Raw genomic sequence first — 22,599 nt, 5'->3', positions numbered from 1 at the left:
GGTAAAATGTGGCGATGTTTCTGGCGATGATAATAGGAAAAATGAATATTCGTTGATTTAATTGGATTAGAATGGAAACCACCATCTCGAGCAGCCATATCGAACACGACGATTTTTCTAACGAAGATACTTGGCTGTCGTAGATAAAGCGTGACTTTTATTCCCGAAGAATAAATCGTCTTTGTTTCAAAATTCACAATCTCCCCTTTTCCTCGTCTTTCAGATATTTATCGGAAAGTTTGGAAATTTCGCTATCCCGGAAACTTATCGTCGCGTTTTAATCCCAACGGTTTCAGATTCTCCGGAATACTAATCTTTAACGTTTATCAAACATCGTTATTTCAGCCCGACAAATTCTCTGAAAATAACCAATGAAGACCGAAAGTTTGAAAGAGAAGACGGCAATCCCACGGTCTGCAACGGTAAACCAAACCCTCGACAGTATCGCTATCAAAAAGTTCAATCAACGACGGGTGGAATGCTTTCCATGAAGCCTCCCTGCTTGTAAACACCCCAAAAGATCTAAGAACTCGCTAAGCCTATTATACGACTTAAGCAACCCTTCTCCTCCCTTCGCAAGAACGCTCTTTCATCCTGTTGCGATCCTGGAATTTTCTGCCTTTCGATCTTACTTTCTTCTTTCCTTTCGAAAGTTGAAGTGTCAAGTTAATGATAAAAATTCACGAAACGTTTCATTCCAGAAGAGAATTTATCGGATTTTTACTTATCAGAGACTGCGATCGAGGAAGGCTGAATCTCTTTCTACAATTTCCAGCGATCGCTCGTACGATCGTTTCATAGGACATCGTACTATAGGAAATTATAAAGCGCGAACCTGCTTCTACATTTACATATTAACGTACAGACGTGACAGACGCTGATACTTCTCAATCGTAGCAAACATAAACGAAGTAGCGGTAAATTCGTCTTATAAATTCGACTGCTAATTACGAAGTTGCAAGCGAACGTCATAGAAATGCTTCTCGAGGGTTCGATATAACGATAATTCTTAAATGACGAATAATCACAATCGTTTCTCGTGTTTCTCAAACTTAACGAATTCTATGGAAAATTACCGAAAAAGCGTAGGAGAGTTAATATTGGATCGGCAACTACCACCTAATGACAAAATCCGCAGTCACTCGGCTGCCAATCTAACAGTTCAGCAAATGAAAGTGCAAAGATTTGTTTTACCTTTGACTCCAACGTGTCCATCGGGTTTCTTCTGGCCGGTCTGGAAGTTGGGTGGCGGCTGCAGGTAGTTGATACCGACGATGGTCGCCGCTGGTTCGTAGTGTATCAGCCTCGGTTTGTCCTCCTCGGTGCTGACCTCGGTGCTCTGCCAGTAAATGTCGTATATGGAGGCGCTGCATCGTATTTTCAGCTTGCCCCCCGCGAAATGGTCGTGCGTAACGAGGAACTGAAGGCCGATCTGTGAAATGTGCCACTCGGACTCGTTCGTGTCCAAGGGACTGTACGTGCGGACGTGCGATTTCAGCGGCTGCGTGTGACAATTTGTACGAACAGGTTAAACAGGTGGCCTGCCACGTTCCTGAAAATTCTCTGGCTCCCGTTCGGCTTTCCACTTGCCGATAATTAATCCGAACGTCGTCGTATCGATTTAAGGACAAATTTCAGCCCGATTAATTGGCCGCGATCGAGGAATTTGCTAATCGCTTCGAGCGTTTCCGATAACAAGGTTTCTACGACGTTTAGGGCTACTTGGACCCTTTGTGGTCTTCGACCGACGATAGTTTGCGAACCTGATATGCTGTGACCGTAAAATGTTGGTATTTAATGGCTATTAAAGGTCTCATTACCTATAGTATCGGAAATCAAGGATCCTCCCGAGGGAATTTTCAGAAAAATACTCGCACCATTGATCTTCGTGGTCGTCGGTCGATCTTTCAAACGATCGATTCGCCGACGAATCTCTTGAACCACAACGTCCGATTTTGTAGTCGAAACTGTCTATATATCGGGTGCTTGGTATTTCGTTAATTATTCGAAAATTCTATCAAGTTTGAAGCGATACTTTGTTCGGCGTACTTCTTAGGCGACGACATTCATCGTTAGACTGGGATTGTCTATCGAGTGCACGAGGTGCTCGATATACCGTTAATTATTCTGCAATTTTATCAAGCGTTAAATTAATTTAAATTTATGTTGCGATATCTGCTTTCGACCATCAATTTTCCAATGTTTCAACGAAAACTTTACAATGGAATATTAACGAACATTGAATCCGTTTAAGGACAGATCAATTTAGAACCATCGGCGAGTAAAATGTAAAACTGGCGGAAAAGTCTAAACGAACGGTACAGTAACAGACAGGCTTTTATCGTAATATTTTACAACGAGAGAATCGTTCAAACTATTAAAAACGTACCGTTGTAAATCTGCGGAATTTTCACGGAAAATCACGAATTGATTTTTCGAAAATTCGCTACTTCCGCTGCAGATATTTTCTTTGAAGAATAATATGATTTTTAAAAGGGTGTACGGTGTCGCGTAAGAGCAGAAGACAAGCGCAGCGGCTTTCTGTCACTCCAAACTGCTGATAAAGAGGAGGGTGCACGTCAAAAGTATCGGTATTTCGAGCAACAATGCGATTTTATCGCCGGGCACGCACGTAGCACCGAATTGATAGACAACCGATTCGACAGGACCGTGTTTTGATAACGCCGTCATTACACGTCCAAGAAACTTCGATTACTTTTTCTTCTCTCTTCTATTTTTCTCCCTTATTTTTCGTCATAACGTTGCAACGTTGCTTTTTCCGTAATATGTCATTTTATTGAAGGAACAGACAGGAGAAAAACACGCGACGAGGTTTCGTTAGGTAACATTTCATCGCGAAATCAAATTTCCGAGCCTCGTTCCGATCGCAATATGCGTATTCATCTCGGACAAAAATGTCCGAAATGCGGTATTTCGCGAAATATTTCGCATCCTGATGAAACAACAGACGTTTCTCCAGAACAGACTTCCCGAAAATATAATTCGAGTCTTCGATCTTTCAACGTGACGTAATTAAAGAGTAAAACGTATCGATGTTTGAGACGTGGAAGAGCGAACGACGTTTGAAACGCGACAATTTAGAAATTGGATCCAACGACAGATTGCACGTACGAGGCTGTGTATTTAAAAACCGTCTAGAATTTGATCAGCTGAATAAACTTGGCCGTTCTTCGCCGCAAAAAAATGATAAAGCTTCGAGGTGACACGGGACAGCGTGGGACACATCCGAACAAAAATTACGGAGCACGGTCGGCGAACCGTCCTGAACTCGATACGACGAATAATAAAAAATTGTTGGTTACAAACGAAATTAGGGCGGGACGCCGTGGCTTGGAATAAAACGAAGCTCGAGAATAACAAGAAGAATCAACAAATTTCAAATTGAACTGTCGCGAAAACGAACCTCGAAGAGGAAAGATTGCATTTTACATTTTCGATTCGTTATCGTCTATATAAAATAATGCAAAGAAAGTAAGCAATGGCAAAGAAGTAATCGAGTGTATTTGACAAATTTTCGATTCAGGCCGACATTGAATTTTCGAAAATGATGCTCGCAGGTGCAATTTTATAATTCTCCGTGGCAATTCTATCGTAAGTAGTAGCTGCCCGATCTCATTTGTACTAGGAATTTCGATCCAAGCCCGTCTAATTCAATTTCTCCACTCAATTTCGCTTCGCATCAAGATAGAACGAATGAAATTGAGAACGAAACCACGTAGTACTCGACGTCTTGCGCGTATCGAAAGACGCGACGAAACGATCGGAACGACCGTAACTCCTGTTGTCTTCTCTCCACGGCGTACATCTATTTCGACATTTTAATTCAATTCTGTTCTATTTCGATGGATGATAAAAGCCGGGAAGCTGAGCCACGGATTTAGCGCAATCAATACCTCGCTGTGTTCGAGTATCGCGGTGTATAACTGGAAACTCGGTGGAGGAACGCGTCAAGACGATATTATAATCTAGAACTTTCATAGAATCAAATAATCTCGAAACGAGTATCTTCCAAAATCTGCAGAAACGAGTCCGCGGACAAATCGATAACCGCGAGTATCGTTGAAAGCGTCGGGTCACCGTATCGCAAATACCTCGGAAATTTCGTTACATTTCGCAAAAACCGTAGAATCTACGCGGAATAGATCGCATGGGAAAAAATATCTCTGGATTCTCTTTTGTAGCCGCGATATCCAAAGGTACAGAGGCGCGTTATAAATTGATGGAAAAAGAACGCAAGAGCGAAGCGTTGCCGCGATTTGATCGCAGCCCCTTAATGGATTAAATCCATCAAACTGCGCAACCGTAGTTCCTCGACCGCCATAACAATTAACTCTAAAATCTCAGACGCGATCCGCTAACTGTTTCCTAGCCAATGCATCCGCCGCGTAATGCACAGTCTCGAAGCATTCGCAACGGCGGAAAGGGGTTGTAACGCGAAACGGGTCAGGGGGGGGGGGGCGGTGGCTGCTTGGTTACGTCTTACAGGAGCCAGAGAACGAGAGAACGGAATACGATACGAGAGGTATGGGAAGACATCGGTGATAGGAGGCTAGGAATTTGTAGCCGCTATTCGCGATTTCATATAGCAAACCGTACTTGTCGATCGTTGATGTACCAGGTGAGATTGGCCGCGGGTTTACTCCGTCCGGATGTGCAGTTCAAACGTAGCATATCGTCGATCCGGTATTTCCTCCTTAACCCGTGTATCGACGGCCCTTGAGAGGGTAATTCTGCGGAACAAGAGACGTCAGGTACACACGGGTCCCGGAAGTATGCGAAGCATGTTCGAAACACCGCTTTGACGTTCGACCGTTTCCTACGTGTGTGTACATACATACGTGCACGTACGTACATACATATATATATATATATATATATATATATATATATATATATATATATATAACAAATATATGCATACAGATAGGACGTCGGGTGGTTTGGTTGCAGGGGCGGTGGCGGGGAGGGGACTTTTCAAGATTCCCGGATGCACCAACCAACCAACCAACCAACCAACCAATGTACTCACGTGTGCACAGATCGAGCCGATAGATTCGACCGTGTGTTTTCGCCAACGCACCAACAGCCTGCATGCCTGATGAAAAATTCTTCTTTTATGCCTGGCAATTCGGGTTCGCGTTTCGATATCGGAATAATGCATTCGTAAGAGAGACGGCATCGTGCCGATCTCCCCTTACAGAGAATTCACCGTGCCAAATGTTTCCGCGCAAGTGTTTTCGAAGCGAGATGCGTCTCGTACCTTTCGTTTCGTCTCTACACCGATGCACGTGAACGTGCGAACGTGTGTGCACCGTTATGCAGGGGCCTGGTAAATTGTAATATAACGAACAGAGGTATACCTCGTTGAAAGAACCGGTATAAAGACGCGGAACAAAATTTTTCAATTATCGTTCTAGTTACCGGAGGAAATGGTTCTAGCAGGCAGTTTATATCGTTAGCTTAGGGGATTTAACGTAGGCAAACTTGGTCGGTGCGTTCTATTAGGGTAACCGAACAAAAAGTGGTACGTAAGAGGAGTCGTACAGAGAAGATCATTTTATATTCTAATTAATTTTCTAATATAAAAGCTTAGATGTTTGTACGATATCGCGCGCTTGGTTATATTCGTGGGATGTGTCGGACCTTTTATACGAAAGTCGCGTGTGTATAAATTTTCATTTTCGCATCCAACAACGATCGAGCGTCTTTCTCGTTCTTAACCCTTTAACCTACAGCTACGGGCATAGCCCGTAGTACGATGATCGAGCCAAACGTAAATATTACGGGCATAGCTCGCAGTCGATCGGACCAAACGTAAATATTGCGGGAATAGCTCGTAGTACGATGATCGGGCCAAATATAATATACAGGGTGGTTGGTAACTGCTGGTACAAGCGGAAAGGGGCTGATTCTACGCGAAAAAAGAAGTCGAAAATATAGAATAAAAATTTAAAATATTTAAAAATTAAAAAAATAACGTCAATCGAGACAACGATCTACAGTGAGACCCGTTATAACGAGACGCGATAAAGTGCACGCGTACCGAGCCTAAATTCAAAGTCGATTTTCTCGGAAACAAAGCCTCGAACGAAAAATTTGTATTGTATATTTTCGACTTCTCTTTTCGCGTAGAATCACCCCCTTTCCGCTTGTACCACCAGTTACCAACCACCCTGTATAGTAGCTTGTTTAGGTTTTCGGCCCAAAATTCTCGAACGTAAATCGTAGGTTAAGGGGTTAATTACGTAGATTAAAGAGTACGATAATGTAACGATTATGCAGCAAGCCTGATTCATCCGATAATTTCACGTTGAATCGTGAATTTTTATATTTTTCACGATAGTGGCGTAAGAGCGACGGATACGTATCGCACAAAGTTTAACTGTTAAATCCTAGGCTGCCCTGTATATAACTATAGACACGAACATACATATACGTAGCCGGATCTGAGAAGATTCGCGTGTTTCGTTTTTCCATCCGCGGATATAACGGCACCGTTTAAGCATACGGATCCCGTGACTCTCTTCTTTTTCAGCCCCCTTATCCTACCCTTCTTTGTTACGTATCGTTTTCGTGATTTGCGAGAGCCTCTCGAGCTCTTTTTTTTCTCTTTCCCTTTCTTTTTCCTCCTGTATGTTTTTTTTTCTTTTTTCTTTTTTGTTATTCTGCCAGGGAGAATTCACTAGCCGCGCGATCGTCGAGGAAGGAAACGTGGGAAGAGCGCGGAGGAACTTCCCCCGACCAGCGAGCAATGCTCGGCTCTGATGTAAAAGTTTTCTCTTACCGTGTGCATACGTAAGGTCTTTTTATTGTCGTTCTTCCTTCGAAATTTGGGACTTATTAAAAGTTGAAAAAAAAAAAAGACTGGCGAGAGAGTACGGTCGTAGGATTTCATCGTTGTCGCGAGTTGGAATATTCTAAGCATTTTGTTCTCCCTGCATTCGTTCGTAATCCTCGTTAAACCGTTTCGGACACACGAATATATTCTATCGGAGCTGGAGCTTTTTCTCTCGTAAGAAAATTTCATAGTTCTGTGTCTCTTTTCCACCGCTGTCTGTTTTCCATGAAAATTCGCCACATGATTTTGCGGCTGTAAAAGTAAATGAAAAGAATAGAAAGAAGAACGGTTTGTTCGCGCAGCGCGCTTTATCTTATCTCGTTTCTCGGAAACTTCCAATTTTTCGATACTTTTCTAATAAAAATAATCCGAATATAAATATCGGTTTCGAGAGTTTCGTACGAAAAATTCCTTTCCGCGAAACTCACCGCGCTATAATACGGGGAAACTTTTCTAACCAACCACGAGGTCGCCGGAAATAAAGGATCGCGACAAAAATTTCTCGCCAGAGACAACGAAATCTGATTCACTGGGGAAACACCGTGCAGGCAGCGACAAAATTCAAAACGATCGGTGTTTTTGCAGTGTTCGTATAATTGTAATTCGGACGAAGCGACGGTGTCGTTTCGTGGAAAACACGGTTAATTCGATTCGAGTCCCGTTTGTGTTAACGCGGCAGGTACGAATGAATAAAACAAATTGGTTGGAGAGCGACGTTGAAATTGAATATTTATGTAGAAATATTCGCGAAAGTGGATATTTATGTAGAAAGGAATTCAATGATTCGTAACAAGATGAAATTTAGACACGCACTGTGTACATTACCGCTCAAAAGTATCTCGATACTTATAGGTTTCCAGCAAAATTTTATAAGTAGAAGTACGATCATTTTATCTTGTGCAATCAGCATTTCTCGATAGAGAATTTTATCCTCCGATCAGCACGTAGATTCCAAGTCTTATGATTTTTAGAAACTAACGTGCAGTGAGAAAACTATCGTCGATGCTCTTCTGCCCGAAAGATGTTTCTTTCTTGTTAAATTGTCAGAACCAACTCAAATATCGCGAATCTGTGTGCATTAAATAGTCGCGTATACCGTTGCCCCGTCTTACAGCGAATAATTGAAACGATGAAAATAATTATGATTTTTAGAAACTAACGCGCGATGAGAAAACTACCGTCGATGCTCTTCTGTCCGAAAGATGTTTCTTTCTTGTTAAATTGTCAGAACCAACTCAAATATCGCGAATCTGTGTGCATTAAGTAGTCGCGTATTTCGTTGCCCCGTCTTACAGCGAATAATTGAAATTTATAGACTCTTGATTCCATTAAACGATACCAAGTACTATTTGCGGTCGTTAATTCGTTATTAATTTACGTACTTTGTTTACATTTAAATGCTGCTACTGAAAATCGAGGAAAATGTTCGGATACTTATGAACCGTAACGCGTATCGTCGATCGTGTATTTCCAACCACCGTCATCGTATCTCTCGTTAATGAATCAAAAACAGATTGGTTTATGAAAATTCGATAATTTGCGCCCGCGCACGCCAAACTTCTCGCAAAGTACGCACCGTTCTCTTCTCTCTTAAGCTTCAGTCAGAGGAGAGAACGTTGCAGCTCATTAGCTTTATTTCGCATCAACCTACACACCGCCCTTGGACCGCGTTTACAACGGATCTGTTCTACGTTACTTTTACCCTCTATCGGTGTCTTAATCATATTTTCCGATACGGCAACTCTCTTTCTCTTTCTCTCTTACGTTGCTCGCAATTTAGAGACGTCTATGTTCCCCTGGCCTACAATTTTCCGGTTAACGCAGACGAGAAATTTAACGACCTCGTAAAGTGCTCGTTATACCGTAATTCTATTCGAACAAACGACAATTGCGTATTAATTAATACATCAAAATGATAACTCCGGTTGTCTGACTCTGTTCCACGCGAACAATTAAGAAAGGCCTTCCAAATACTCTGGTAATATGGAACGTCGAGATTAACAACGCTGATTTACTTCTCTATGTTTAATAAAAAGTTTCTTTCGCTTCTGCTGACCCTCAGATTCTCACGCGTATTTCACTTTTCATTTGTTCCACAAGCTATATCGATATGCTAACGTAGTGTTAGGTCAGGCAACGTATACGAAACGTGTAATTCGTCACAGCAAGTTACGAAACATTTTCTTTCTCAATAATTATTTTCACGTTCGTAGAAGTATCGTCGTCCTAATGTGTCGCTTTAAATCTATGGAATCGTCTTTGTAATATACGATTTAAAATAATGAAACTTGATTTTTCAAGATTTCGTGAGAAACGTCACGATCTGGTCGTTGTAACACGAACAAATTGGCAGGTTCCGGCTCTCGTAACCGAGATTATTATATAATAGAGGAAATTTTTATCATTTTTATTCATACCGATGCAATATTAAAAAGTTACAACCTAGTTTAGAAAAATTTCTTTCGAGACGCGCACACACTTCGAACAAGCTTCGAACTTTTCAATTTTAATTTCCATAACGTAAAATGCGTGGAAGATGATCGGTTCAACGCCTGTTTCAATATGTCGATTCACCATACCGTCGATAGGATAATTAATTTCATCGCTCTTTCGATCGATTTTACCGAAGCGATTTATTTTCTTAGAAAATGTATTTTCACGTTTCTCTGTCCCGTTTGATCAACCTCGCGCTTACGGTTTCGAGAAAAGGGTAAATTAAAAAATGATATATCCGACATTTGCATCGCCGTACGAAACTGATAGGAAATTAAATTGTTTGTAACTTGAAAAATAACTCTAAAATCACACGAATGTGTGAAATTCTTTCCTACCACGTACGCTTTAACATCCTACACGATAGATTCATACAGAATTCACTATAATAATATTTGTTTGATATTTGAGTTTTTATATTCATTACGCGAACACGCTGCATACTGATACAATACCGATATTGTAATTTTAGCGTGTCGCTGTTTTACCTCGTTCGCTTTTTTATCGTCGAGTTATGCTTCTTTGTTGCTTTCCACAATAACGAAATACGATAGAAAATATAAAATTTTTAATAAACATGGGGCAAATATTTTTCGTTTGTACGAAACCAAACTCTTTGAAAATCTTGCACTGTCTATCTATGTAAGAATAAAAATTGCTCGAATTTATAGCGCACCACATCTTGCGTTATGGAAATTAAAGTTGTTATTTTATTTATTTTATTTATTTTATTTATTCTTAGTCCGTACCTTTTGTCGCCCTTACATCACATATGCTTCTCTTACTCTAGCACCTCTATTATTATATACTGTCTATACCTACCTATTGCACCTTGCTTGCTCCATTTCTAATAATTAACTACTAACTTATATCTAACGCTTATAACTAAGTGCTCATTCCGAAATTAAAGTTGAAAAGCTCGAAGCTAGTTCGAAGTCTGTAAGCGTTTCGAAACAAATTTTTCTAAACTAGCCTTTGACTCATATAGCATCATATGTGGGCAAAAAATGATGAACATTCCCTGTATTATATGACAATCTCAGTTACGAGAACAGGAGGGTTAAACTGCAATCGAGTCGTTTAATATTTGTTCGGAAACAAATTAAACATGTTCCCCTTGTTACTCTCCTAATTACATCATTTAACAAGTTTCCGTTTCCAGCAACTCGACGGAGGCACGAGATGATAACCGAAACCGTCCTTTTGCCTCGATACGAAACGTATCGTCAAACGAAAGCGAAGGAACGCTCCTTAAATTTACATTCGCGACACTCACGATACACAGGAGGAGCCTGTTCAACCCTTTCGCGATTGAAACTTCGTTACTCCGCGCTCTCCAATTTGTCGCTCGACGAGCTGCCAAGTGTTGACAAACGTTCTCCGCCCACATACCGAAATTCTCTTGTCAAATCCTTAGCAGAAAATAAAATTACCAAAGAAGGAACAAGAAGAGACGAAAAACGAAGCGAGTGAAACTTCGTACTTCGAGGCATTTACAAAGAACGAAGTTAATCCGAGGAATGGTTGGCAACTTGTTACAGTTTCTAACGATTATTATCTGATTTGAAATCTGTACGAAGACTTTAGGCGTTAGGTAGAGTTAGCTAAAGAGAGCGAATCGCTGCAGATTCTATGTGTCTCGAGCAACTTTAAGTAGATCTCGGTATGGCGAAAGGTGGAATCGTCGAACGACCTGTTTCTCTTAATTAGTTGGTAAACGTGGACTGGCGATTTTTCTACGGTATTACGGCAAAAGGATCCGAGAATGCGCACAATACGAAAACAACGCGTAAAATAATCAAAGCGAACTGTACGATAATGTTTCCCATTATACTCCGTGTGCAAAACAATCTTCTACCGGGCTTCTACGTTTTTAATTACACTCTGAAAACCGTACGAATTTGCATAAAAATTCGTTACAAGATACAAACAAGGTGTACGCGATTTTAGCCCCGATGTATGGTTTCGTACAGGTTGCTCGTATTTACGAACGACGACGTAAACTCACTCTGCCAGTGGCGAATCGCGCAGCAAGTTTGAAAAGGGGGGCGAAGCGAGGGGCAGAGGGTTGAAAAAGAAGAGTAGGAAAACGTAACCCCGGGGTGGCTTCGTTCCCTGGGCGCCTAAGACACCTAATTCCCGTTCATTCCGCCGCGTGTACCCGCAGTATTATCTTCGGCTCGGTCCACAGCGATTCGCGTAAGCCTTTAAGTCCACCGAGCCGGTGGCTGGCATTAATTCGCAGTTCGAAAGTGCGCTCGCAAGCCAACACAGCTTCGGCTATGTACACGTGTACGTGTACATATGTACACACGACCGAACCTTTCGGTTCTATGTGCCGCTTATGGCGGCTCGTAAAGTAAAGCAGCTCGAGTCTTTGACCGGAGGGTTAATAAACACGTTCTCTTACCGACTATGTTCATGGTGCCTTGGACGCAGGCCGTCTGGAACGAAGGAGCATCCGCGGACACTTCGCAACTGTAGACGCCCGCTGCGTCCAGTTCCAGGTTCGTCAGGGCAACCCGGGTCGAGTTGCTTTCGCTTTTCTGCAACAGACAGGATCGTCGTAGTCAGACGTGTATCGTGACGGTCGTTCCCTTTCGCTTAACCCTCGCGAGCAGTCGCCATTCGCTTTTCTATTCCAAGGTCTTTTCAGAGGATTTTCTTCTTTTTCTTGGAGCTCGTCGATGTACGACGCAGGAGGAAGATGCGTTAGGTGTATCGCGAGATCTTTGAGGCTTTCTCGTGGATGGAGGAATTTTTTTCTTTTTTCTTTTTTTTTGTAGATTAGACATCGTTGCCGTTATCTCGATTTTATTTCTTTTGAAACACGTATTCTTAGACACGTAGACGTATTCTTGTCCAAGCCAGACTAGAAACTCTTCTGGTTATCGCGACTCTGTTTCTGTTTGCAACGGGGAATAAAGGTGCAAATAGCGCGAAGAACGTGGAGATGTATTCTTCTTCGAGTTGAAAGGGGCTAATTCCGATAGAAGGAAGATCTTTTTTCTCAGTTTCAGGGATTGAAGATTTTCGTATAAAAGCGGTTTCACAAGTTAGAGACAGGGACAAACGTTCGAAGAATACGCAGTTGTATTATATTCGTAAAATTTCCCTAACAAAGTACAAATTGTTCGTTTTGGCCGCTGTGCCAGTTGTAGCGTTAAAACGATCCTCACGCTCATTCGTAAAAACAAAACGTTTCCGTTCCGTAAGTGGTTTAAGGTTTTCGCGTAGTACTGCAATTACTGCGTTTGTTTAGCGCAATTTCAGTTCCATTAGAAGTTGAAAACAAAAGACACGGACGAATAATTAATCCGTGCGGACGTTGCGCACAGCTAGGACTCGAAGATAAACGGAAAATGTACAACGTCACCGGATGCGTTAAACATCGTTTCGAATCAGTTGCACAAAGTTAACGTTAAACGAATGTCCGTCGGACATGTTCGTTCCGAAGGTCGAAATATGTCAGCATTTGATTTCTATTCATTTGGATTTGTCACGTTTGGACAAGTCGGATGGTGCAGGTGCGCAACAGAGCTGGAACAATGACGACAAATGTCTTTTGTTTCCATTGTCGTTTATGAAGCCTATTGTCCACCGCCATTTACCGGAATATTCCAGAACAACTCTGCTTTCTTCGATCTATTTCTCCTTTTAGGAAAACACCGATGCCAATTTTACGTTCAATCGATATCAACGAAGGAATCATCGCCGTTCCATCGCTATCGTTCGATCTTTTGTTTTATCGCTTGATTCGAAACTACGCGACGATTCAAGAGCGATAAACTACGCAACGAACGTAGTACGAGAGAATCCCAGCAATCTGTCACGCACGCACACACGCACACACACCTCTGGATGATACTTATACGTCGGAGATGGAAGGACAGATGGGGACAAAACCCCAATACCCTAGTCCACACTTTTACTATAGCTGCGCTTAAGTAGTAAAAATAAGAAATAGTCTTAATGTTCCAATCTGACTTTACGACGATGGGTTCGGGCTCGAAGTGACATAGCGGGTCGCTAGACGTAGCCACGGTCACGGGAGGGACGTGTACCTGACAGAGGTACGAAATGATTATATGGCTCTCCTTAAAAACAAAGATCGACCCGAGAAGCGGGGACAGGAGTATATATAAGGGAAGTTTCTTTTGGATTAAGGGAGAGTTAGTTTGTTAGTTAGTCGTTGGACGAATTGCCGATCGAGTTATCGAGAAGTTACCCGAATCGAGTAGTACGTCGATACTTGTCCTCCCGTGGACCGTGGATTCGTCGTCGAACCTGAATTCGTTGTCACCATCATCTCGACCATCCGATTGCCATTACTCATAGCCTCTTGTAGCGTCCACATTCGTACTGATAAATATTAGCTACGTTCGCGACGGTAAAGTAAGTAAAGGTTCATCGAACGCCCCAAAATGTCAATCTGACTCCGACATATATTTAAACATTGATATCTATTCCCTGGAAAAAGTTGAAAGCGCGCATGTTTCTTCCGGTCGTAAATTTTCCATCGAAAATCCGCAACATCTTCGCGTCGAAGAAACAATTATTTCCCGCATCGTTCGGCATTCTTCGTCGTTCGATTACGCTGTCAAATGATTGATCCGTACCACGATGCTACGTCACCGCTCCATCCGTCATCCAACAGCGCACGAGGAAAAGTTTCAAGTTCCTACACTGTGACTAGTCCTTTGTCACGACCAGTCCTGCATCTTCGATGCCTATGAATCGGCTTTGACAATCGAGGATTTATGACTCTACCTGTCCATGCACCAGCAACCTGTGCCACGGCATGGAAAAAACTCGACACAACAAAAAAAGAGACAGAGAGAGAGAGAGAGAGAGAGAGAGAGAGACAAAGAAGAAAAAAAACGAACATCGAAGAATGACCGCGCGAGTATCGATCAATCGACCGGAAGACAAAGGGTGATGGTCAGCTCGTCGCATTGTTTCGTCGCAGAATCGAGCCACGAGAGCATTTCTACGACGAGGAAGACGAGTGGAGCTCGGCGGACCGTACAAACGCCTCCTTGCGATATCGATTGCGAGGGCCACTCGATGTCACCCTCGCCGACCGCACGTTGGCTTTTCGCGCAGTTTACGAGCAACATTACGACTCCGTAACGGCGCTCCGACGGCTGGTTACGCGAAATTTCGCGACACCTCGCGATTTATTCGCGCGTAGGCTTGTCCCCGCGGCGGCAATTCGCCCGAGGTAAATGGCGATGGGATCGGCGAACGCGGTTTCCCTCGGATTTACTGGAGCTGATAAAAAATCCGACGCTGACTAGCCGCGTGTTTATGGCGTGGCGACATTTTCGCTGCTGCACCTATTCGTCGTGGCTTTCGAAAGGAGTGCGCAGGGCCGATGACCATACCTTCGTAATAGGCAATTTTTGCCTGCTCGTAAAACACGCTTTAATTAATTACCGTCTTTCTTTAGATTTCGGTCTGGGACAACGGGGGTTGATAATTTGATACTAGAGGTGTTTCCAGAGGATACTTTGTAATAAAATACCACGGAGAGTATGTTTTTAATCTAACGTGTTCTTTGGTAAATAAATTGCCCTCGATGTCGGCGTGGTAAAAGAATCGGTGGAACAAAATGGTAAAAATTGCGCAAATTCTTTCGTTGCAAATAAAAAAAAAAAGAATGAAATAACATTGTCTCGCTTTGTTGACAAATAACAAAGTGGCGTGGAGGGCTGTCCTATTTTCGTTAAACGTAACGTTATCGAACTGATACAAAGGATGGTCGAGGATGAATACAACAGAGAAACTCGAATCGATCAATCGCTAGAATCTTAACAACCTTCGTTTGAAGAAATTTTGTAAAAATAAAAAGTTTGCCAGAAGGGCGAAATATCGTCCTAAATAAATAAATAAATAAATAAATAAATAAATAAAGCAACGTATAATATACTATTTGCCTAAAAAATAAGCGAACTGCACTTTTCGTACGTGATTTTCGAAATGACGCGCACATGTAAACGCGATATTGCTTATGGAATCACTTAACGGCCAGCTTGACGCGCGGAGGTGTCGTAATAAAATATAGTAGCGCGGTGTTAAAGTAAATAAAAGATTTTTAAAAAATACAGACACGCGAGTGTGTAGCTTCTACGTTACACGGCACGCTGCAGAGGATTAAAATGTATTTGTTCAGTTAGTGGAACCGTTGTAAGCTGGCGTATAGTTTGTTCGGAAGTTTGAAACGGTACTGAGGGGAAGTAATATTCGTTTTTCCGTTTCGAAATGGCGAGAGCAACCCCCCTTGTTTGTGGAAGACTGACAGGTTGGAAGATTGAATTTCCCCGATGGTTTTATTTCAATTTTAAAAAATTACATCGATTTTTATCTACTCGCGAAAATAGATAGATTTCATAAGGGTTGATTCGATCTTCAAATGGACGAATGCCAACTCGTCGGTGGTTAGTCCATGCAATCTTCCTTTTTTTTCTTTTCTTTTTTTTTTTTTTTTTCTCTCGCGTATTTAACTTTAAAGAAGTGTAATGTACGCTTGCATGAAAGGTGTTTCATCTTTTTGTTCCAGCTTGTACGAATACACTCGATCGTCAAATATTCATTTCCGCGTTTGGCGGAAAACGATGGCTACGAAAATTAACGCTACAAATTAAATTAACTTTGCTGCTCTCTCAGTGGGAATTGCGCTTACCACTTGGTATTCTACTTCTGTCAAGAAACTAGGGAATTCCGACGTTAATTCGCCGTGGCGAGAAAACCACGAAAAATTTTCATTCGGACCAGGCAAATGGAGAATCGCGAAACGTTAGACATCTACGTTACGCGCTATTTGTGCGAACATTTTGTAATTCGTTCGATATTTATTATTAGAGCTGTCAAATCCGACAAATCTGATAGAACGACAGGATCTCGATTCTTATTTTTGGATTTATGAAAATTCATTTTTACTTCTACTTAAATAGAATCGTGATTAAGTTATCGCGATATATTTCGCTGAAATTCTGCAGAATGACAGAATTCAGATTTTTCTATATTTTTCCGTTAACTTTTGACATTAATTTTTATTACGGCGCTAGTATAGTTGTAAAATAGAAAATGTACGCGGCACGAGCGAAGAAGAGGAGACTTTTTACTTCAAGCGAAATTTAAATTTCACGATGCACCTTTTTCATGCAAGGCTTTATTTTCGAAAACAAACACTTGGAAATCTTTTTCGAGCATGCGTACGTTTATCGTGAAGCGACTTTTTCACCATGGACAAATATACTCCTACACACGTTTGTATTTACAAACGTGCTTCTGTTCCATCTATACAAATGAAAAACAAAGCTTGGCACGGAAAAGTTTTATTCTACAATTCTAGTCTTCCTTTCAAATCTCTGTTTCTGCGCAAGGAATCGCATCTAGTATCACGAGTCTTGCACAGATACTTTATTCTCATCGTACCATTTCGTGATACGTGTTCACAATATTTTATAATATATATTATTAGTGTAGTATCATGGACGAGGGGCCTGGGGAGTGTCGGGTGAATTATAAACAAGCGGTTGCGAAACATGTGCGCGGTGGGGCTAAGACAAGGGACACGAGGCTAAGACAAAAGACAAGGGGTTGCTAAGGCATGAAAACGAATTAACAGCCAGTGTCAGTTAACCCCTTAACCTACGATTTACGTTCGAGAATTTTGGGCCGAAAACCTAAACAAGCTATTATATATTACGTTATATGTCGAAGATGTAAAGACATCGGGCCTTCCTTTTGGAATTTTGGGAAGATCCCCGATACTTTGGTCTAAACTATTTGTTATAGCTGTACTTAAATGATAGAACTAAGAAGTAGTCGTTGCGATACGATCTGACTACGTTTGCCCGAGATTACGACAGTGGGCTTGGGCTCGAGGTGACGCAACTGGTCGCCGAACGTAGCCACGGTCACGGGATGAACGTTTGTACCTAACAGAAGAAGTACCAATATCGAGGAACACACGCTGATTAACAAACGAGCCCCGGGCAGGAGCAACGACGGCTCTACGCGGGTCTGCCTGGTAACGGCGCCTGGAATTTTGCTGATATCCCCGGTCAATATGCAATTGACAAACGTGATCGTATCGGTCTTTTATTCTTGCGATCACCTTGGAGCGTTTACGCACATCGTCTTGTCGGTCGGTCGGAAAACCCGTGCGTCACAGCTAACGTCACTTTGTGTTTCAAAATAGGTTCAATTGTACAAAGAGTTTTCCCGTTCACCGTGGATTCGTTATCGAACCTAAGAACATCGTCTTTAACATCGAGAGTGTCTAATCGCCACGTTTAATTGACAAACTCTGTTAAATCGACATTTCTACGTATAATTGAAAATATAATCTCCATTGAACGACGACGATGGCTTGTCCTAATGAGGATACGTTACACGCCCCTAAGTCTAACGCCAACCCGACATATATATTTATATTATATGCCCGTAATATTTACGTTTGGCCCGATCATAGGTTGTAGTTGTAGGCCGTAGTTGTAGGTTAAAGGGTTAACAAGTCAGATTGTGAATTGAGAAGTGAAGGAGTGCGAACTGCGTTGTCGAGAGAGCGTTGGAGCTGCGGTGACGAGAGTTGCAAATTAACTATCTAGTTGTCTTAATTATAATACGTCACTGCGATTAGTTCGCGTTAAACAAGCATCGTTTCCTGTTTGATCAACATCTGTTTGGTCCATTTATTTGAAATAAACTAATTGCAGTGAAGATAATACGTTAGCGTATGCAAAACGTCGATGACGAACGCCTTAAACGACACTCTTTTATCGACCAATCTCCGCTATAAATTCAGTCGAAAGAGACTTTTTCTTTCGAACTTTAGCTTCTTCTTCGACTCTTCGAAGACTAATTAGAACTCGCTGTATTAAAGTTCATAAAAGATACACTTTTGAAGTATGAAATTGGTGAAAGAGAATTTTTAATCTCCAACGCTTTTCCAAAGTACGGTCCCCCCTCTCTAAAAAAAAAAAAAAAAAAAAAAAGAAAAAGAAAAGAAAAAGACGGAAATTCGTGCTCCCCGTGATTAGTTTTACGTTCGAAAACGAATTTTCCACCGTTTCATGGAAAAGTGGAGATCTAATCAGTCTTTCGCGGGCGGACGCTGGTTTCGAAGAAAAGGAGAAGAGCAGCGGCGAGATGGAGGGAAAAAAATATATCCTGACGGGATTAAAATTCGGGTCGGACGATTATGAGACCACTGGTTGCCATTAAGCCGCCGTCCCTCTCCTAAAGGGTTCCAGCTCGCCGCTGTTTTACGCGTTACCGCATAAAACACCCCCTTTATCGCCCGAATATTCTAAGCTATCGAACGTCTATGAAACGTTCTTTAATCCTGCCGTCTACCAGCCCCGAGTTTCATCAGCATCAGCACCGACCAATGAATAGAATTTCCCATTTTCTCGTACCATTTGACCAAAGCAATTCCGCCGTTTTAATATCCTTCTACTTGCCACTGCTAAAAATTAACGAGTATGTTAACAGAATATTTCTCTCGGGGTTAAAAAAAAGTCACATTCGACGTTAATCTATTCAGTTTGTAACCAGCAACGAGAAACTATAAAATTCGTGTTTGCCGAAAAAATCAAAATGAAAGGCAACGTATTATTTTATGCATCGAGTTTAAAGGTGAAGATCTTCTTTCTCGAGCGTGATTCGAATTCTTCGACATTTACGTACAGACGTAACCTTCTTGAGATTCAACGAAACGTACAACCACATGGTACTACGATAAACTATGATCTCTTTTAAATCGTAGATCGGACGAACGTTTTATATAGCCAGTTTATTATAAAGCATCCGTTTTTCTAGTTCAATGGTACTTTTACAGAAGTTTAGAAAAATTTACTTGTAACGTCGCCTTCGCGCAACCTTTACGCATTATTTCACTGCTTGGCCTTTAACGAGTCACGCACCCTTGTTATCCACGAGAAAACGAGCCGTGTTTACGGTATCTTTGGCCATGATCGCGATAATACTCGATTCTCCAGGAACCCTTTTGCTCATTCCGAGACACGCTCGTAAAAACGAACATTGGAATAATCCTTCAACGAAATTGACGGCGTTGCCTCCCCCTCCGCTCATTAAGAAACCAACGCGACTCGAAGTTTCGTCGAAGAGAGGACGATGATATCTTTCTATCGTATTTTACAACGATTGGTTATTCCTCCATCCAACCTTCCTTCATTGCGATAAATTTCTTAATAACCAGTCCCCTTCGACCCTAGCTAGCTGCCTTTTACCTTGCTTTACTTTTTATTATTTTTTCCTTGGTTTGTGGGTGTGAGGGGGTGGGATTAAAGTTAACGTATATTTAGAGCGCAGTACGGGAGCAACAACGTTATCTACGTATTAAAATATTAATCTAACGCGTCGACGTTGATACGATATCTCTATAACATTAGCAACTTTATTAATTTCAAAAAAAAAAAAGAAAAAAATCACATTGAATTATTTTGCTATATTACGAGTGGAAAATGAAACGTTATTTTTTTATAAGAAACGTTGACTAATTGCAGGTTTCCAATTTTTACAGAGAGGCAGAGACGTGTTGTTTGTTCTGTTCGAAACGATAGTTGATTACTATTTGTGTTCGGTAATCGTTGAAGTATTCTTAAGAGGAATACAGAGTGAGAAGCAATATGACAGAATTAAGCATTGGAGAAATTAAGAAGGATATTATCAACGAAGAGAATATTTATTACTATTATTTACTAGTAAAACAAGCGAAACAACTGTGAACACGATTTCCGATTCTCGACTCGTATGTCATACTCTCGATTCTCAATCATGCTGCGTTTTTAAATGTCTCACGCGTGCAACATATATACATTCTGGCCACGTGCACCACTTACAAATCTCCACACAAATCTCCACGTGCCACTCTGAATCTCAAATATCCATGTTCATTCACTGAATCCTCTGTAACCGATACTTTACCATAAAAATGAATATATTGGCGATCGAAATCTACCAATTTTTCATTATCCGCCGCGTGAAAAATCGCAGCGTACTACGCCAAGGACCAAATTACCAATCGACAAACTTGATCGCGATATGGTTTCTCGGTTATTCCCTATAACGCTGTTTGTTGTTCCGATATCGTCGTTCATACTCTTCGTTGAAGCATCGACTCCCTTTCAATCGTCGTGCCACGAGGTCGAAATGCCACGAGGAAGGTGAAATACAAATGGAACACGTCGAAACTACGCGGTGATTCCATTTCTCAGACATGCTGTGCAATAATCTGATTTACCTCGTACGCTCTCTGTTCGACGTCGACGGTCCTGTAGACTTCGCGTAGGCTCGCGGGCCACGAGGTCGAGCATACGAGAAAAAGAAGACGAGCAATAGACGAAATACGATACTCGTCGTTACTCTGGAAACCTCGTGGTGTTTTCATTTTTGGGGCACCCTGTATAACAATCTGGTGTCATTGCGATACCCGACACTCTCTATCGAGCATCGACGACCCTCCAGACTCTGCATAGGCTCGCAGGCTACGAGGTCGAGTGCGCGAAAGAAAATGCATAGACAGAACACGATGCTCACCTTCACCGTCAGGTTGCCGATGGGGAAAGTCTTGACGACCGGGATCTCGTTCGGGGCATAGCGATAAAACTCTTGACCCCCTTTGTACCACTTGACGGCGTATAAAAGATCCCCCTCGGTGTCATACCAGCAGTTGAGTATCGCCGAGTCACCTTTCTTCACGGCCGTCGGTATCTGGATGCGCACCTCTCGCAAACCGGAGCAAATTCCTGCAACATACGGTTCACACGTATACAGCATAGCTGTCGTTTTGTATTTGATATTGTACGTGCACAGCGTGCAGAGTGTTGGTGCGTTCCGTTTCCTTCTCGCACCAACGACATCGATCCTAGAAGGTGTCGACCCTCTCGAGCGAGAATTAATGAGCTCGAGACCTGGGTTCAAGTTGGAATAGTATTCTCGAACTTTCTTGGTGGAAAGAGGAGGCAAGAAAAAAGAAAGAGAGCAGGGACGAAGTGGTAGAAGGAGAAGAAGGTGGTTGGTTGTAGGAACCGCGGCGATGCGTTTAACGACAGGTAGCTCCTGCTCAGACTATTTCAGAGGTTTTATCGTTGGGTTTTGTTTCAGCATGCAGTCAAGGAGCCTGCGGCTTTCCTTTTTTCGTTGCCTTTTTGGTCGAAGGGAAAGCTAAACCGAATTGTAAGCTCGGTTTCACGCTGCTATATTACGCTGCGTACACGAGCGAATTGTAGCTTTCATTGAGTTACACGACTGAAAATGTTCAAGTTTTTCGTGCATGGGTCGTGTGCTTGTAATTTTGCAGATGCACTTGGCTCCACGGTCTTCGAGACAGCCGCGTTTCACCGGAAATAATTGCGACTTCCGCCGCGATCCCGCTGAATAATAAAAATTCCGACGTGAATATTTTACTTAGAAAAATGCACGTCAACTCGTTCGTCCGGTGTGTTTCTCAACGTGCTTGGATTTTCGAACGCTGCTTGGAAATGGTGAATTTTGTAGTTGACCTTATTGGACACGCTACACTCGCCATTTCGCCCCGATCTTTCCAGATAAATTTTTAAATATAGCGGATATAAATGAAATAATAAATTCTCCGGAGTACAGCAGTCTCGAAGAAAGGAAAGGTAATTACGTAATAGAATATTCCGCCTTTGATCATCGTTTTCAAGCTGATTTCTTAAACGTAGCAACAAATCTGACCGGAGGAATAAATAAATAAATAAATAAATAAAAAAAAAGAGAAGGGGGGATTGATTCGTCATATACCGTTCCGTCCTCGACGAAAGATACCTTTTGCGATAATAGAATAGAATTAGTTATGAAATTTTGAAACGATTCTTAAAATTAGTCGTCCGAATAATCAGAAATTTTCCAAAACTTTCCGAAAATATTTCTCGTAAAATTGCTCGAGAAGAGTAGAGACGTTATACCGTAATGTACTGTTTGTCGATTGTTGTTTTTCTAAAGATGGTTTCGTAAACGGAGCAATAAAGGCTGACATAACGATAATCGAGGTTTATAGAGGATCATAGAGGAGCAAGAACAGCGTTTCGCGTGCAACACCGAAGGAAGATCGATGTTTGTCATCAGTGGAAATCGTGAAAGGGTTTGAGGCACTTCAATCGACCTGTCCGGAACAGATTCACCACTTTGAATGCAGTTTAAAGCACAACAGACAAATACCGCATAAACCGAGCGAAATGAATTTCGCTGAT

At 41.9% G+C, this 22,599-nt stretch overlaps 1 protein-coding gene across 1 annotated transcript in view; it reads right to left on the bottom strand.

Annotated features, from left to right (window-relative positions):
• The window catches only part of LOC126866800 (cell adhesion molecule 3-like), a 39,405-nt gene that overhangs the window by 3,031 nt on the left and 13,775 nt on the right, over positions 1-22,599 (bottom strand). Inside the window, exons 2-5 of the mRNA XM_050620761.1 lie at positions 20,924-21,132; positions 11,763-11,898; positions 4,618-4,751; positions 1,195-1,501 (exon numbers count right to left, since the gene is read on the bottom strand). Coding sequence (XP_050476718.1) covers positions 1,195-1,501; positions 4,618-4,751; positions 11,763-11,898; positions 20,924-21,132 — 786 coding nt within the window. The remainder of the gene's footprint in view (positions 1-1,194; positions 1,502-4,617; positions 4,752-11,762; positions 11,899-20,923; positions 21,133-22,599) is intronic.

The sequence above is a fragment of the Bombus huntii genome, chromosome 6, assembly GCF_024542735.1.
Source record: "Bombus huntii isolate Logan2020A chromosome 6, iyBomHunt1.1, whole genome shotgun sequence".
In the NCBI taxonomy this organism is placed as follows: domain Eukaryota; kingdom Metazoa; phylum Arthropoda; class Insecta; order Hymenoptera; family Apidae; genus Bombus; species Bombus huntii.
This window is presented reverse-complemented; position numbering and strand designations above follow the sequence as displayed.